Raw genomic sequence first — 19,381 nt, 5'->3', positions numbered from 1 at the left:
CCAAAATATTGGTCATACCATATCCCCCTCTCAACATTTCTGACAATGCTATACTGCCTAAAGAAAAGAGTTTAAAACTACCACATGGTTAAGGCCTTCCAGATCCAATTCAAAACTTACTTTTCAAGTTTGTTCTGTTAGTACATTCTCGCACAGATTGGTAACCCTACTTGTGACTTTAAGGAGTAGGAGGAGTAGGGAGTGGGGTAGGAGGGAAGGACTACCCAAAAATTTACATTATGCAGCATTATTTACTATGTTTGATTTCTAAGTAATAAATACGTGTTGCTTCCGTAAGATTAAAAAAGATGTTCCTTTTAATTTCCCTCCAAACATTACAACCAATATGGACTTTCTCCAACCCATGAACATGCAATGATGACCTTCCACGCCTGCCCCCTAAACTAGGCAACCCCCCTGCAAGGTAAACCCCTCCCCCCACCATATACACACACAAACTATCCAAAAAGAGCAAAAACAAAACAAAGTCTTTTACTTCCTTATCTTGGTTAATTTTATAAAGCAAAATAAAGGTAGGCAGAAGGTTATGTATGATAATTATAATGGCTGTAACTTTATACAAGGAAATAAAAAAGATTCAGAAATAATAAGACAAAGTAAAAGTAGGCAGAGTGGGTGTTAGCAGCCCTACGTTCTAGCCTTGGCTCTACTACTAATTAGTGACATTCAGCAGGTCACTTACTCTCTTTAAACCTCAGATTACTCTTCCGTAAAAGGAAAGAATTGAATCAGATGACTTTTTAGGATCCTTCCTTTTATAAAATGCTATAATTCTAAACTGAGTAAATTCTGTGTGGGTTCTCAAATCTTGACAAATTGTTCCAACCATCTAATTTTTGTTTTACAACTTTCGCTTTAAAAGCAACAGTGAAATGAGTTGCTTTTTGTCATAGCCCTTGATTGCTATTTTCCTGTTAGCCAATTATCTTTAAGGAAAAAAAGAGCTTCCAACTCCTGTATATTTCAACTGATTAATTTATAATTTAGGTACCATTAATTTTCATGAAAAGATTCTAGTCACTGAATCCAACATGATTTTACTGTATACTCAACATGTTCTTGGTATTTTACCATCAACGTGTTTCCATAACTCTGATGGAACCTTAATGCAAAGTTCTCCATTTCCTGCATCAGGATCCACAGCACTAACCGCAGCTGCGTAAGCATTGGAAAAATAATTGAGATTTCTCCTGGGGGGAAAAAAAAGAGAAAGCCAGCTTTAATAATAAGCCATATATTTCACCAGGCATTTTCTTAAATACTTGGCACCATTTGTTTGTAACCATTATATCAACTTACATAACTCACAGGAATGCTCTTTAGCCAAGTAACTGTTGCTCTATTTCCCAAGACTAAAACTATTAAACTATAAATGCAATGGCATATATAGTCTACTTGCCAATGCTATGTGATTATTATGACTATCACACCCTTCATTAATTTTAGAATGCCAAAGCCACTACACTTTCTTAATACAAATGTAAAGAATATACATAGAATTGAAGAAATAATTATTCTTTATCAATCTGGCAAAAATTTGAATGGATTCAACAAGCTTTATAATCTAATAGAAATTAAGATGTTTAAAACAAATCAGAATGGGAATTAATTCCTCAAAATATAATACTGCTCCCCTCCACTCCCCAGTACGTGACAATGTAAGCTTAATGAAGGAGAGGAACTTTTGGATGGTTCACTGTTATATCCCCTAAATGCCAGGGGGCACTCAAAAAATATTTGTTCAATAGGTACTTGGCCTTATTTCCTACTGAATGAAAACAATACACAGAAGCCTTATGGAAATATGAAAATACTGTTCTCATCTGATTTTCTAATTTTATTCCATAAAAATAACTCATATATATATATGTATATACATACACACACATATCGCATTTCCTCACTGAAATCAGTTAAAGTAATATGGAAGAAGTGGAAGAAAGAAAGAAGACAAGGAATGGCAAGAGCGAGAAAACAAGATCAGACACAATACTGTGAGCCATATTCTTGTTGTGCATCTTTATGTCTATCATCTTGCCATTAGATAACTCCACAAAATAAAGTCAGTGATATTTCACTAGCTTAATAAATTTTTAACCTAGTTAAAAGACAAGTTTCATATACTCTACAGAGTAATTATAGGGAAAATACACTCTCAATATGACGGAGGCCATTTCCCCCCCCCCATCTCCAACTCTCTCCTAACTAGGAAGGATGTACTATTAACTATGACTTTTAACAACTACAAAACACAAGGTTCTTAAAGTAGTTAAGCAGACTTCTCAATAATTTTAACACTTTCTTTCTCTTAGATAAATAAGTAAAATAAAAGGTATTAAAAACTCCAGGACCACAATAAAAAACAAATGACTGTTTTTTCACATACCATCTTTTTTTGTTTGTTTTTAATTATCTTACAGTAAAAGTAACTTTTTTCCTTTGGTATATAATTCTATAAATTTTAACATGTGTAACCATCACCACAATCAGGATATAGAACAGTTCTGCCATCCCCAAAAGCCCCTTGTGCTATGCCCTGTGTCAAATAAATGGAATCATACAGAATGCAACCTTTTGAGGCTGGCTTATCTCACTCAGTATGTCTTTGAAATTCATCTAAGGTGTTACATGTATCTATTGTTTGTCCCTTTTTATAATGAATAGTATTACATTGAATAGACTGTACCACAGATTGTTTATTCATTCGTCCACTGAAAGACATCTGGGTTGCTTCCAGCTTTTGGCTACCAGGAATAAAGCTGCTACAAATAACTGTGTATCAGTTTTTATGTGAATTTAATGTTCATTTCTGTAGTACAAACACCCAAGAGTGGGACTGCTGAGTCATATGGTAAATATAAGTTTAGCTTTGTAAGAATCTGCTAAACTGTTTTCCAGAATAGCTATACCATTCTGCATTCTCATCAGCAATATATGAACATGCCAGTTGCTCTGCATCCTTACCAGTACTTAGTTAACATACCATCTAATTTTAAAAACTACTTTGTATTTTTATAGGTTGCAATTTCTTTTCAATAAAATTTCAGAAACATGAAATCTGAAAGATAGCTGAAGAACTTGTAATATCCCCGTTATCTGTGAAATTCAAAAATAAAAAAATCTTTGTTCACAAAAGGCCAAATTTAAATATTACATATTAAACCACTCATTTTTTTTTTAATGGAAAATTATTCTCACTTAATCTTATTTCCTGAGAAAAGGTAAAGTGGTCCAAATAAAATGGTGAGTCATTATAAATGGAATCTATTGGAAAGTCAGTTATGAGGAACAATCTTCTCATGGTTTGGATTTCAGTGCTTCCTTTCATAATATGAATCAAAAATGTTTCCTTCCATAATAACCTAATAAAAGCCAAAAATTATAAGACAAGATTATAAGTGTTTCCAATTTTCAGAATAATAATGATTGCAAAATATTAATATGCCCCTGCCCTATAACTACCACCATGGCAATCCCCATTCTTCCTTAAGGAAACAAAGCTTAAAGGTGAGTAATGTTGTAGGGGATACTTAAAAACTAGTAAATTAAAGTAATCAAAAGAATTTTCTCCAAGAACCTATTATAAATATCTATATTAAATTAAAATAATCTGTTAATTCTTTGTCAGATAAAGAACGTGTGCTTCTTAAAACTGTGTGTGCAGATTTTGCAAAACTTAAGATTTAATTATTTGTAAACTTTTTCTCCATTTAAAAAAATTTCATGGAAGCACAATATACGTCAGAAATATATATATACACTCTAAGTATACAGTTCGATGAATTTTCACAAAACCAAAGCAGCCAGCATGCAGAGCAAGAACAGAACTTTACCAGCCTCCCAGAAGCCCTCTTGTAATCACTAACCTAGCCCTGCTTCCCACCACCAAGGGTAACCTATTATTCTGACATCTAATGAGATAGATTAACAACTTAATACACATTCTTTTGTGTCTGACTTGTCTTATTCAACATTAAGTTTGTGAAATCCATCTATATCATTGCATCTAGCTGTTGGTCATTCAGTCTCATTACTTTTAGAATTCCAACAGTGTAAGAATATACCACAATCTACCATTCTACCATTGATGGGTTTTCAGGTAATTTACAGTTTTGACTATTACAAATGCTGCTGTGAACAGTTCTGTACTTTTTTCTTGGTGAACATACTGGATATACACGTAGGAGTGAGACCACCAATCATAGAGTATGTATACATTCAATCTCAAATTACATTTCTATTAGCTGTGTTTGAGAGTTCTACTCTATATCCTTGTCAACACTCAGTTTTTTCTCCTGTCTTATAATTCACATACAGAATAAAATAAATAAATAAGTAAAAGCCAACAGAAAAATCCATTTTCCAGAAATGGAACCAATATCAAAATTAACAAAAATGACTTTCAAAAATAATTGAAACAACATTTGATAATGATGCCATGAAATAATGTTGCTTAGAGAAAACCCCACCTTAACAAGTTTTTCTACGAAAAAGCCTAGGGTATTTCACTGATAACAAGCTCAAACTTGAGTCAATTACTTTAAAGTAGCTATTTGTGAAAAGCTAATGAATTTCAAGCCACTAGAAATAATGAGTATAGATAAGAACAAAATGGCTTTACTGCTATGCATGTGTGATTACAAGAAGTCCAAATAAGAAGAACCCTATCTAGTTCTAGGGTTACCACATTTAAGAAAACACAATGCCAAACCAGAGAGTATTCAGAGCACGGCAAAGAGAATGGTTAACAAATTTGGAAAGAGTTTTAAATGAGGAAGGGTTGAAAGTATTGAGATACTACAGACTGGAAAAGAGAAAACTTAACGGGAAAACAATTTTTAACTAGCATAAGTTTGTGAACATTATAGCAAAACAGACTGTGGCTCGATGCAATAAAGAACTTTCTAGCATTCAGAAATGAAAGGGGTGCTTTAAAATATAGTAAGCTCTCCTGAGCTGGACGTATTCAAGCAGAAGGTAGAAGAGTATAGGAAAAATTCCTGCTGAAGTTTTGACTAAACAAACCCCAAAGTTCTTCCAATTATGACAACTAAATTCCAAGCAATACTACTAAAACAACTGCCAGTGAGGCACTGTGGGCTGAGTTAAAATATAAAACTAGTATCCATATTACTTAACCATAATCAATAAAGGAATCAACCACTTCTACCATATGATATCAGTAAAATAATAACATTTAAAATCTCTTTGTAGACGTCTGTATTAAAATATAGGATCTAGAAAATCTTTTTTTTTAAAAAGCAATTTAAAAAATCAATTCTAATCACTCTAAAAATTGCTCCAATCACTCAAAGTTACTTCATTTATATCTTAAGTTAGCTTCATTTCTACTGCCACTCCTTAATGGAAATGAAGACAGGAGACAGGAATTAAATTGATTCTTGAAACTCAGGAAAGTGGAGACTTTTCAAGTAAAATAAAAAAGGTCTTCTCAAAGTAGCAAAGCCTATCCAGGGAAGGAAAAGAAACAAGGCGGAAAGAGATGTCAGCCACTGTAGGCTACTCATACACAGAAACAGTCTCTGGTAAAATCTACATTTACCTTATTCTAAGAAGAGAGAAATGTAGCAAAAAAAAAAAAAAAGAAAAAGAAAAAGCAAATACAAACAGAAAAACCACCAAAGAGACATAGCTTCTATGGAGGCAAACTATACCTACAATATGTAAGATTCAAACAGAAAATATATTTGGAGAAGCTTCAAGTGCTTAAATTATTTTCCTGGCAGACAATAAGCCAGAGAGAGAGAGAGAGAGAGACACAGAGAGACAGAGACACAGACGGAGAGAAAGAGAAGCCTTATAGATGTTACATAACCAACAGGTATTTTATTTGCTAGCACAGGTAATTTAACAACTCAGCTAACGTTTAGTTGGATCAAATAGGTAGAAATGCCTTTTAGTCCCTTATCTAAATGTTTCCCTTCCTTACATTCCCCCTGCAGTTCAAAGGTGCTGAATCTCAACCAAGGTAAGCACACTCTTGCCATTAAAAATAGGAGGGCCTGGCACCTTAACTTTAAAACAAATAAGGAGAAAATGTGATGAAGTAGCATATTACTTCTTTGAATGTTAGGACATTCTTGTACATATTCAAGACCAAATTTAACCACTGAGTTTTAAGTTTAACTTTCAATTCAAATCTGCTACATTTAATTTCTGTTTCAGTTTTAGCAGAAATTTTACTGCTTCATTAGAGAAAGAAAGTTATTTTAGAAACAAGAAAAGTAACAGAAGTATCTAGGGACATGCTAAAGACCTTAACTATCTGCTTTTGCCAAAGTTCTCTTTAAAAATAAATAACATCATTCACATGAGATACCTTTCACATCTAACTGCTAAGCAGTATTTCTTCTGACTAACTGGTAGGTTTCTGTCTTTTGCCTTACAAATCTTATAAACGATAGTGTTTCCCTCTTTCGTATGGCAACCAGAAATATCAAAACCAAATCTACAGTTTTCCTCTAGTAACTTAACAGTGTGGTACCCACCATCCTATACTTTTTTACCCTTTGTGCTAATTTCATTAGCTACTTTAAAAAACTGTTGTCTAATAAAATTCTAAAACCACTCTCAAATCCTCTTTTGAACAAGTCAGAGAATAAACAAACACCAGCAAAAATAACTGTCATCTCTCTTAAAAAGTAATCAGGATTCTAGAGCCAGGCAGAAAATACTAAGTGACCATGGTTAAGAGAGCTCTGGTGCTACCTGAAAAGTTTAAATATATTCTATCTTTCCCAATTTCCTAACCTAACCTTCGAAAATATTCTCCTTTATGACTTCCTTTTCTTTCTTTATAATACTAAAAGTGATGAGGTATTTTCCCCATCACTAGAGAAAAGTTTTAGGGGATATCATCACCTCAAAATTAACATAGCAAAGCTTGCTTTCTCAACAGATTTGAAGTCCACTGTTCCTGTCATTGCACTGTCACAGGTTATCTTCTTTGAGACCTGAGCAGCAACAACTGGTAAAGCAGCTGTGCAAACACTGTTTTGTGACTGGCAGATGGAGAAGCTTCCTTACCCTGTCATCAACGCAGAGTTCTAGGCTTGACAGGGTGGCTATTTTGGCCTCTGGCAAGGTAATGGCTCCCCTACCTGCTCTTTTACACATGCCTTTTCCATCCATTAGTGGTACATACTTACTGCTCCAAAGGCAAATGATTGTTTTTTTTCTGGGGGAAAGAGGATGCAGATGATTTTGTAATAAGTCTTTTCATGTCAGTTCCACAAGTGTGGCTGTAAAAGCATGTAATTTCAACCACTCACCTTTATAGAACGGGAAGTCACATGAGCAATTCAGAGACATCCTGAATTTTCCCAACACCGTTTTCTCTTCTGAGTTTCAAAGATTTTAAACCAATGATTATTGGGATGATAAATATGTCCATTGATAAGTCTCCTTTCTCAACCCTCCCAATCCCTTAAAGCAGTGGTTCCTTCTCAAGCTTTACCTTTTATCAGAATCACCTGGCAGGCTAGTTGAAACACAAATTGCAAGACCCTATCCCCAGTTTCTGAACCAGTAGGTCTGGGGTACTGCCTGGAAATTTGCATTTCTAACAAGTTCCCAGGTGATGTTGATGCTGCTTGTCTAGGTGTCACACTTTGAGAACTGCTGCCGTTAAGTCAAATATTATACGTACAGACTAGTTAAAATATCACCTTGACTAAACAGAGTTTACAGTTTGGGGCATTCTAACCCAAAATACTAAGAATCACAGAAATGATATAATCCAATGCTATCAAAACGGAAAAAACAAGTGCCTTCAAATGTGGTTGACAGTATTTAAAGCAGTACAAATCTTCCCAGGGCACAATCAAGTGAAATGCTAAAAAGAGCCATAAATGAATAATAAGTAATCCTATTTTCCTAAGGAAATAATTCAAAGTATTTCAAAAGAAAAAAAAAAGATCTAGAAAATAATCATGTCATCCACAGTATACTGAATAAATGGAATATTACCTGACCATAAAAACAATAAAAAAACGAAGCCTATCATGTTATACGTGGAAAGGTGAAAACAAAGTATTTAAATGAAAGAGGCAGAACATAAAGCTGATCACAAAGATGTAAGTTTACTGATAAAAATCAGAAGTAGCCTCAATAGATGCAATATTTAAGGTGAAGGAATGAGATATTTCAGACTATTTTTATATGATATTCTAAAGCTGTCAAATATTTTATAGAATATTTTAAAGTAGTTTCTGGTCTACAGATTACAGTATCATCTAATTCACTGAAGATTACATTAATATCTATGAAACTAATATTTTTTTAAAACTTTAAAAGTAGAAAAATGGCTAAGAAAATTTATTTAAAGTTCTCTGATAGTACTTCTTTAAAACTGCAGTCTGAAGAAAGGAAACTTAATAACTTACTATGTTGGCCAGAGCTAGTAAAATGTTTTGTACCAAATGTGTGCAGTGGTAGAAGCAACAGAAATTATAATTAGAAAAAATAAATTGGGAACCAGAATCTAATAATAATCTAAGAAAAATCTGTTGAAAAAAATCCAATCAATGAAAAAAAAAACTGTTAGAAATATCGACTTTTAAAGCATGTAACTTACTGTTTTGATTCATTGTGACAAACTTCCAAGGTTGGATCATTATAAATAAAAGCAGCTTCTAAATCATTGATCCTTACTCGGTATATTCTACACTGTTTGCTGTTCAACTTGATTCTATTTAAGTTTGCAACTGTGGGAAATATAGTCAGTTCCACAAATCCCTGTAAAGATAAAGAATAATAATTTCATTAAAATGAACACAGGTATGTTTTAGAACATATTTCTTTGATTTCTACTACTTATACACATACTACAATCCAGAGACAGAATCCCAAATAGCTACACACATACAAGTACTCTCCAAGGATCTTCACTTCAACTATGGCTGTCCTAGTGACTGAATGGGTGTGAATTACATATACTTTTATTATCCTGGTGGTTCACATTCACTATCAGTGAAAAGTAGACCATCTGCTAGAGAAGAAAGTAAAAGGACTACTCACAAATCTAAGAATTTATAGACAGACTGGAATCCAAACAGAGAGGAAGGGGAAAAAAAAAAACCCAACAGAGCAAAAAGAGAATCAAAACCACTTCAGTGAGTAAAAGAACAAGGCCCCTCAAAATAGGGTAAAAAACTATACCACCAAAGCTAACAAGTATGAGTCTCTCCTCATGGGAGGTAAATCAGGACGTGAAGTGGCAAGAGTTACAAGAAACATTTAGGCAAGTAGGGAAAAATCTACCTCCACCTCCAAGAGCAGCAGACACTTCAAAGTGCTGCATGATTTCCTACCAAGCAGTCCCAAGGCCATACATAGTTCTACCACATTAGCTGTGTGGCGAGCCATCTATCTGAAGCAGGTACATAAGACATGAGAGACAGCTAAATATACCAACTGTCCACCACCCTCTTGCATTGAATCAAATGGGAAAGATGGACCATTGAAACACTGAATGTATGTCCAGTGAGTTTAATATTCTGGGTTGGAAACATATAAAATATGGAGGACACGAAATAGTAACATTTCAGGGGCTGCAACAGGAATATCTAAGATGAAATTCAGGCAATAACCATACAGAACTAGACTATAACAACTGTAATGGCTACTATTTAATGTGCACTACTATATGCCAGACGTTACACTACTTTCCTATGTTCTCTCTAATCCCATTAACAACTTTAAGAGACAAGTACTACTTTACACTTTTTACAGATTAAGAGTTACGAAAATTATACCATTAATAAGTGGAGAACTGAGATTCAAACCCACATCTAAATGATCCCAACTGATTCCCATTATGCCACAATGTCTCTCAGTACAATGCTTTTAAATAACATGCAAGGACGTAAGAATATTTTTTAGATAACATTCAGCCCAAATGCTCAAAAGCCTATTGATTCCACAGCCCTTTTTCCCCCAATTCCCAAATAAGAGAGTCATACATCCTTAAATTAGACCATCTAGACAGATTAATGTGGAAGCGAATAAGAACAGAAAAAAGCAGAAGCAAAAATACTGCTGATGAAGTCTCTTGAGTTGAAAGGTGTTAAACTGTGAGCAACTGTTTGAAAATCCAAATTCCCTTAATTAGCATACCAGCAATCCAATGACCAATCTACATAAATGAGCTTGGATCAGCTGAAAGACAGCAAGGAGAACCAAGATAATGTCAAAAGTGAACTAGAAAAGATTATGGAAAGTGATGTCATGAAGTGGTTACAGGAGTGAGACACAAGAATAGGCTTTTGCTTTCTAAACTAAGTTTAACAATAATAAAACAGTGAACGGAGTATACTTCATGAAGATAGGGAAAGCCCAGTCTCCTTGAACCATCAGGTCTCTGACACCACCTACAGCCCTAACCTACACCTGCCTGCAACATACAGACCCACTGACTGGCCTCCAATCCCTGTCAGCCTTGGCTACTAGCATAACTGCAAACCCCCAGGTCACCTAACCTCTCACTTACTCTCTTCTTCTTGCTCCTGCTCTCTCCCCACCACCTGTCAGCTGACCATCCTCCTAGAGTCCCTACCCCATTTGAAGTAACTCCCCTGTGCTATTCAACCTTTTCAAAAACTCCTCTACCTGTCAGCCTTAGATGAAACATCTCTTGAATCCCCTTTGAAAAGAAGCTACTTATTCTTTCACTCACTATAAATTAGAAGAAGGGAAAACAGGAAACCTCCTACTTTCCACTATTTCTACATCATTTATAGGCTTTTACATAGCATATGCCATAAGAGCAAGGGCAGAATAGTGTCATTGTCTTCTTGAGGTAGACTGCCTGCATTCAAGTCCAGCTCCACTACTCAGTAAGTATATGATCTTGAGCTAAGTTACTCTAGCTCTCTGTACCTCAGTTTCCTCATCCGTAAAACAAGAATATTGACTACCTACCTATTGGTGTTACTATAATTGAGCAATACAAGGAAAGCACTTAAAATCATAGCTGGCATCTAGTAAATGTTTTTATTATTGTCCTTTTCTACTTCTTTTCCTATGCGTTCAAGCCATACAGGTACACCATCCTCTGTTCCTCTCATTAATATTGCCCAAATTCCCCAATACTCATTCAAGGTTCATTCTTTACCTTTCTAACCCATCTCAGCCATCACTCCACATGACATGAATGCAGACACAGCTGATCCATGCAGTACCACTGCTTCGGAGTTCCCTGATTTCAATTCCTACAACCTTCACTGCCATTCCAGGACGGCAATCAAGATCACACTCTGAACGACACCTCTTCACTGCTCAGGACCGCTCTGACGCTGACATCTTAAACTGGAACGTCCACAGTGCCTGTACTTCTCTGCCAGTCCTCCTGTTCAACCACAGGAAATTCTCCTGTTCCTTGGCCTCCTCCAATTTCTCACTACAATCCTCCCTGGTATTTTTAGCGCTACATTCTTCCTCATCCACCCAAGATCCTTAACTTGAACCACTCTACTGCCAACTATCGATTCTCTTGCCCTTCTGCTGCACATACCTACCTTCCCCTCCTGTTTAGGAAGGATCCTTCCACTACTGCACTAGAGGTCATCCTCTGCAGTATTCTCAGAAATCCTGCTCTATTAATTACCCTCTCCTATAATTACAATCTCTCCTCTTTATAGGACTTTTTTCCATGCCTACAAACATGTTCGACTCTCATTTATCTTTCTTTTAAAATCTTGAGATTTATGTCACCTCAAATAATAAATTTTTGCCCTTTTCCTGGGGTTACTGTATCTTGGTTCTGAACTGACACTAATCCCTGGAGTCCCAAAACATTACAGTAGTCCACTAGTCACACTGGAAGTCTCTGGGGGTTTTTTTGTTTGTTTGTTTTTGGCTGTGCAGCGCGGCTTGTGGGATCTTAGTTCCCCGACCAGGGATTGAACCCGGGCCCTCGGCAGTGAAAGAGTGGAGTCCTAACCACTGGACTGCCAGGGTATTCCCCAGACTGGCGGTCTTTGGAGGTCAAGTAATAAAGGGGTTCCCACGTCTAATGCAGATTAGGACTGGAGGTTATTTCCCCAGTCCAGAACATACAGAATACATTTTAGTAATTGGCAAATCCCCATAGTCATTCCCTGACCTCACTCTCTGAGTGAGGACTACAGTGGAAGGACTAAGTGGACACCACTGGAACACCCATCCCCCTTCTCCAAGAGAGTAAATCAACGCAACTAGACATCTTTGGGGAATTGCAGAGATTAATGCCACCACCACAGAGACTTGAATGATGCCTACTACATCTTCATTTAACTCAATTATTTGGCGAGTGCAAAAGTCAAGTAGGTTTTCGAGAATGATAGTGATTTATCACAAACTTGCCAATCACAACCATGTTTGCAGATGCAGTACTTTGACTGCAGCAAATCAGCACAGTTCTTGGTAGCTAATATTGTGATTAATTATCAGGCAAATTTTTTTCCCCCCAATTCCTATCAGGAAAAAAAAAAAAAAAAATCAATCAGAAGCAGGTTGTCTTCCAGACATCAGAAACCCCTCACTGTCATCTAGTAACTAATAACTATATCAACTCTCCTGCTCAGTCAAAACATAGTCCAAAAGTCCCCTGATAGCCCAGAGGACAGGATAGCCCAGAGAATTACACTGGTATGCTATACTGACAACATTATGCTATCTGGACCTGGTAAGAAAGGAAGAGTAAGTTCTCTAAATGCCTTAATAGAAAACACGTGGATAGCAGAGGCTGCGAGTTAAATCCCATGAAAGTTCAGGGGCCTGTCACATCAATAAAGTTTCTAAGGTTCCAGTGGTCTGAGGCACATAAAAATAAACCTTCTAAAGTGAAAGACAAGTTGCTTCACTTTGCACTGCCCACCAAGAGGGGGAAAAAAAGGAGGCACAAAAATTGGTAGGCTTCTTTGGATTCTGAAAGCAATATACACATTTAGGCATACTACTTACTAAGCAACCTATAAGGCTATCAGCTTTGAGAGGGGTCCAGAGCAAGAAAGCGTTCTGCAGTAGGTCCAGGTTGTGGTTCAAGCTGCCCCGCCACTTGGGCATTATGACTCAGCATGTCCAACAGTACTGGGAACGTCCACAGCAGACAAAGGTGCTTTACTGACTCCGGCTTTCTTCAACAGAATGACAGTACACCATCATTCCTGGGGTTTCAGAGGAAACCCATGACTTCTTCTGCCCACAACTGTTTTCCATTTGCAAAGCAACTACTGGTTTGCTACGAGACCCTGCAGTAGAAACTGCACACATGATCATGGGACTCCCCAAAATTTCATGTAATTTTTGTTACCTAAAATGGCCATTACGAACTCAGTATGTGCAGTAGCTTTCCATTTTCAAATGGAAACAACACCTCTGGACCAGGCCCAAGCAAGTTCATAGGCACAAAGAGCAAACAGCATGAGCAGGTGACTCAGAATCCAACGGGACTTGTTCCCATCACATCTCCACCGCTCCCTCAATCCACACCCACGGCCTCATGGAGAGGTCCCCATGCTCAATTAAAAGAATAGGACAAAGCAGAAGCCTGAATTACTAGTAAGTCTGCACAGCATGCCAGCGCAGTTGGAAGTGGATGGTAGCTGCCATCAGAACCCACTGAAGTGTGGTCCTGAAAGACAACGGAAGAAAAGCCTACTGTGGGCAGAACGCTGGTGAATACAACGGGCTGTACACTGTTTATAGAAGCAGAGATGACCTGAAGTATACATCTACACTGATCCATGGCAACTGCTGGGTTGGCCAGCTGGTTAGGAATATGGAAAGAACAAGAGAAGAAGACTGAAAATAAGAGGATGGTGGGAGAAGTAAGTGTAAAAATGAATTTCTCAGAGTAGCTATAATATGAAAATATTTATGTCATCACATAAGTGACCAACAGAGGCATCCTCAGAGACTGCAGAGGGGGCCCTCAAAAATCAACTGGCAAGATTATCTATCCAGTAGATGTCCCAGACTCTTTCCCTAGCCACCCTGCTCAATATACAAAGTGGTCATTGGGGCAAGAATGGAGGCTATGCATGAACCCAGCAACATGGTCTTCCCCCAACAAAGCTTGATCTGGCTACCACTACTGCTGAGTGCTCACCTCCCAATAGCAGAGGATCAAAATGAGCTTCTAATACGGGACCTTCCCAGGGAGGATCAGTTAGTCACTCAGCAGTAAAATGACTACATTAGACAGCTGGTATCATGGAGGGAGACAGTAATTTGTCCTTATATAAAAAGACACATACTCTAGATTTTCCTTCTCTAACTATAATATACTTGCAAAAAGCCATACATGTCAACATGCTATCCCATACATGCCTCCATGTGTACAGAAAAGTGTGGCAGTGGGCTCTTACACACAAAATTTACTGGTTTTACCTTTTGTCCTATCATCCAGAGCAGCTGACACGATCAACTACTGAAGGCTCAGTTACAGCACCAATTGAGACCTCCAGCAGGATGCCATCTTAAACTAGCGGACAATATATCAGGTCATCTCCTCATAGCCAAAATAGATCTGGGAACCAAGGGACAAAAGTTGGAGTGACTATGTTCACCATTCCTTCAGAAAGCCACTGAACAATTTTTGCTTCTTGTCTTCATGACCTCAGGGTCAGTGTGTCTGGAGGTCTTAGTACCTAAGGGAGGAATGCATCCACCCGGGCACAGAGTCATGGTTCTATTAAACTAGAAGCTGAGACTTGACCACTTTGGGCTCCTCATGCCACTGAACCAATAGGCAGAGAAAGGGGTCACTGTACTGGCTGGAATGACGAGCAGCAACTGAGATTCTACTACACAATAAAAGCAAGAATTCCATCTGCAATCCAGGGGATTCACTGGAATGCCTCTTAGGTCCACTTGACCAACAGTCCTAATCAATGGAAAACTGCAACAACTCAATGAAGTCAAAACAAGCAAGGATGTAGATCCTACAGGAATGAAGGTCTAGGGCAGACCAAAAGAAATGCTGTCAAAAGGAAAGAGAAAAATGAATGGGTGGAGGAATAAGGAAGCTGTGTATATCAACTCTGACCTTGACACCAGCTAAAGAAAGCAGAGGCTGTAGCAATTAATTTTCACATCCTTTCAACCACTTTTCTTCTACTGTCTTATATGAAAGATACTGGTGACAGCTAATATCTTAGAAGGGAATAATGCTGAACTGCCATTTCTTCACACCAATAGATTAGTCCAGGGATCAGCAAACTTTCTCTTAAAGGGCCAGATAGTAAACAGACATAACGGGCCACACAGTTTCTGTCGCAGCTATTCCACTTTGCCATTGTAGCTCCAAAGCAACCACGGACAGTGTATAAATAAATGGCTGTGGCTGTGATCAAATAAAACTTGACTCACAAAAACGGGAAGTTAGCTAATGCCAACGCCTACAATAGCTGATAGGGCTTCGTTAAGTTGGGAACACTTTCATCGTAACAAAAGACAAGAGACGATGATCTGGGGCAAAAGGGGTAGACTGTTCTAGATAGTCTCCTTTTGCCCCTCCTAATCTGCCCTCTCTGCTTTACTCTGCGCCCCAGGAGTAGCATTAACTAGGCACTAGTCCTCTGGCTGCTTGTTGGGGTGATCAACTGGGAGGCACAGAGAGAAAACTGAAGGCAGAAGAAAATCGAGCTCCTTATATTTATTCCCCCAGGCTCCTCCCTGCCAGGCTGAAGGAGGCAGTAGCTCCACTCTTCTATCAAAGACCACAGCTCCTGTAAGGTTAAGTCTTTCCTACAGGTACAGTAGGTTCTTGTAACCTCTCCCTTCCTTTGTTCTTTCAGGTTTAGAAGTGATAACTTGTTTCTCGTTGCTAACCTAGGGTGCTCCTCCAACTTTTGTTGGTTTCTCTTAACCCTAAGTAGTCCCTTCATTACTTCCCTCAATTAATCTGTAGAATGTGACTTCTGGGACCCTAGCCCATAGGCCACCTAACCAACCTTTCCAATGGGAGACCTAAAAATCATCTACAACTCCTTTCTAGCATTCCTAGTTAAGAGTCATCTGCAATTCCTTTCTGCCTATCATTCTGCCAGGGGTAGAGGATGTGGAAAGGGGAACGTCTGATTAAAAATGGCTCCATCACTTGCTATCTTCATGCCCTTAAGAAATTTACTTATCCTCCATTCTTTCAGCTGCTTTATTTATAAAAATAAGACTTAAAATAGTATCTATCTAAAAAAAAAAAATAGTATCTATCTCATGGGGTTACTGTGAAGATTAAGTGAAATCATACACACAAAACCATGTAAGATAGTCTTACATGTAGTATGTACATAATAAATGTTCACTATCAGTCAATCATGTCAACTCTATGTCATTTTACTAATGATACCTCCATTCAGGGCTAAATCATTTCTACCCTAGATTATTACAGTAACCTTTTAACAAGACTCTTTAATCCTCATAACTTCCATACCCAATTCATACAACCCAACACACCTAAAGTACCCTTCCATGAAGTATAAGGTCAATAATCATATGTAAGGGATTTTGAAAGAGAAATTCCTTAAATGAGGATATTGGACTTAATAAACCTTTAAGGATCCTTATAAATCTAAGATTCTGTGTTTCTAATGAAAAGGTTCCATTTTTAAATAGCTCATCTTAAGTAAACAAGTTTGAGAGGGAAGTTGATGTCCTCACTCAAAGAAAACCGGCTCTCACTGAGATTTTGATCTAGTTAATAGAGATCGCCCTGAAAGAATAAATTATTTGGGTTATCAAGGACTTTTCCTAGAACGGATATATCAATAATCCATACATCTAAATTGGGGCGGGGCGGGCAGTTTACTAGGTTTTAAACACCTCATCTAGAGCTTCAGTGTAAAGCAATGCCACCTAACCAAGGTCAGCCGAGAATCAGAAAACACAAGTGGCCCCTTAACAGCCAAGTTAAAAAGCCAGTGCACGTACCAACCTTAACATTTTTCATAGAAGAAATCTCGCTGTGGACTTATTCTTCTTTCATACACGATTCTAAGATGTTTGGTAATACAGACTTTCATATTCCACAACAGATTAAAAGAAATAAAACTTTAATCAGGAAACAGGAAGGAAAAGAAAAGGAAAGAGAGAATTGAGATGGCAGCCAATACAGCACAGCCATGGCCCTTAGAGTCATATAGACTTTTGAATTCTAATTATTACCTATTCTCGAAACACAGTTACCCGGACAGAAAAGTTTCTAAGTACTGTAAAGGAAGGGCTGTTATTGCTTATAACCGCTGAGAATATACTTACCACAACAGATTTTCTCTGGAAGTTTATGTTGTTGATGCAGACGACCTGATGAGTTGTACATTAAAGAATAAAGAAAATATTTCAGTTATTAAATAATGCATAACTCTATCCAAGTATAAACAAGAACTGTGCTCTAGGCAGCTCAGAATCACACTTATCTGTCATGCTAAAACCCTACAAATTAGCGTAACTTGCTCATTTTAAATTTAGCAACAGCCACGAAAATAAATTTCTTTGGACAAAAATGCAACTTAGTACTTTACGAAAAAGGTTTATTAACCTGCAAGAAGCAGCAGATCTGCTGAATTACACCGTCATTCAAACCATTTTCGCCCTACAAACACCATTCCCATCACCGTGAGTGGCTCCCAGTTTCCCACTAGGCCTCCCAGGCCCACGAAATCAGTTTCAAGCAATCACAAAATATAACTAATGAAGACCAAACGCAGAAGAAAGGGAGATGAAAAAATACTTATAATTTATAAGGCCTTGGGCTTTCAAAGCCCTTGTCTCCTTTCTTCCTGTTCATTCTGGCGGGCTCTAAACCAGTCGGCGGCATGAAGGGATCCCGCGGAGCTCGGCTTCCCGGCTTCACGGGGGGCGGCGGGGCATTACCGGTCTCCGGCAGCTGACACTCCCCGCTCCCCCGCGCACCCAACAGTCACACCCCGCGGCCGGGGCTCCCTCGGCACCCACTCCCGGCCCTGCCCGATCTGCCGCCGCCAACGCCTCCAACTCGCTCCCGCGATTCGGCTCCGTCAGCTGTCTCCGCCGAGCTTCTGTCACGGAGATGCTCCTCACACCAACCCCCGACTGCGCCAGCCAGCCGACATCTTGCCGCTCACCTCTGACCTGCGACGTCAGCGGAAGTGGGGCAGCCGTGGGGGCAGGAGTCGGAAGTTATGTGTCAGTGGGCGGGGTTTGCCCGCGTGACGGAGTTTTTGTTTTCGTCTTTTCGTATACGGATGGTGGGTGAGAACTGTTAAAATTTAGGAAAGCGGCCAGAGATATTTTGTGGGTGAGGCGAACACAGCGAGAAGAAGGAAACACTAAATTTTAGAGGAATAAAGATCTAGCGCAAACATATTGAACAGTATGGGGACAAGGTTTTCGAAGAGCCAGAGGCTGGGGACTAGGAACCCGGGAAATAGGAAACCAGGAGAGGTGTGCCTCTGGTCCGCTGTGTGAAAAGACACCATTAACTCTCTGGAGCTCAGTGATTTAGGCTGTAAAATACGTGATTAGACCTCAAGGAGTCTAAATCGAATTCTGGAGTCCTCACTAGGCACTGCTGCCTCAGTGTTTATTGAAAAAAACAAATAAAATTAGTGGATTATATAGACGCAGAATTTATTGAAACACCGGACAAATATTTTGAAGCCATCGTATTTGCATTTTATGCATGCAAATAAAACAGTTGGAAATTCCAATAACAGCTAAATCTTGGTTAATTGTGGATTATGCAGTTAAAGAAAAAAAAAAATTAACTTCGGACCAGATTTAACCTTGGCCTACCCCTTCCAACTGTCTTGGTGACAAGTTCATTAGCTAAATTAAAATTAATTTGAACTTTGGTCTAAACGAAAACACACTAGGAAAAAAAAGATGTAAAGGAACTTTATCAAGCATTCCAAAACCAGCCAGATTACTTGTAGTTTTCGAGTATTACCTGTGTCAGTACCCTTTATTATAGGATTATAAACTACTGTTAGCATTCATTTAGGATTAGTACTGAAATGGGTCTTCTTGAATTATAAACTTTAACACCATTTTGCATGGAAGATGGAGGATATTTAGGGAGATAGATGCAATTGGGTTAAAGAGAGGTCACTGGGTTAAGGAAAGAATGGTAGACAAAGAAGCAGAGAGGGAGTATGCAAACTTTCATCCCAGAGTGCATATCTGAGGTGGGAAGTAGATGGGCCCCTGGGCTGGACACCTGGTGTCTGTCAAGTGAAGTAAAATTGAAGCTTTGTTTTCCCCCCCATACTCCAAGGACAAAGCTAGTGGCAGAAGCTGACCTCTGCTGATGTAAAGAGATAAGATGACCACTCCTGAGGTCAAGGAAAATTCCCTGACTGCACAGGCACAGGAAAACTCC

General features: G+C 38.3%; 1 protein-coding gene across 7 annotated transcripts in view; it reads right to left on the bottom strand.

Annotated features, from left to right (window-relative positions):
* Positions 1–18,122, bottom strand: part of TAF2 (TATA-box binding protein associated factor 2) — an 82,786-nt gene extending 64,664 nt beyond the window's left edge. For 5 of the 7 annotated variants that reach the window (XM_059901688.1, XM_059901689.1, XM_059901691.1 and 2 more), the window contains exons 1-4: positions 17,757–18,122; positions 17,281–17,335; positions 8,618–8,778; positions 1,093–1,211 (exon numbers count right to left, since the gene is read on the bottom strand). In XM_059901688.1, coding sequence (XP_059757671.1) covers positions 1,093–1,211; positions 8,618–8,778; positions 17,281–17,335; positions 17,757–17,839 — 418 coding nt within the window. In that variant the 5' untranslated portion in view covers positions 17,840–18,122. Of the gene's footprint in view, positions 1–1,092; positions 1,212–8,617; positions 8,779–16,957; positions 17,018–17,280; positions 17,336–17,560; positions 17,579–17,756 lie in introns of those variants that run through there. The other 2 variants (XM_059901696.1, XM_059901690.1) reach the window with 2 other exon arrangements.
* Between the last annotated feature and the right edge of the window lie 1,259 nt (positions 18,123–19,381).

Source organism: Balaenoptera ricei, chromosome 17 (genome assembly GCF_028023285.1).
Source record: "Balaenoptera ricei isolate mBalRic1 chromosome 17, mBalRic1.hap2, whole genome shotgun sequence".
NCBI lineage: Eukaryota > Metazoa > Chordata > Mammalia > Artiodactyla > Balaenopteridae > Balaenoptera > Balaenoptera ricei.
The sequence above is the reverse complement of the archived record's forward strand: the minus strand, read 5'-3'. Positions and strand labels throughout refer to the sequence as shown.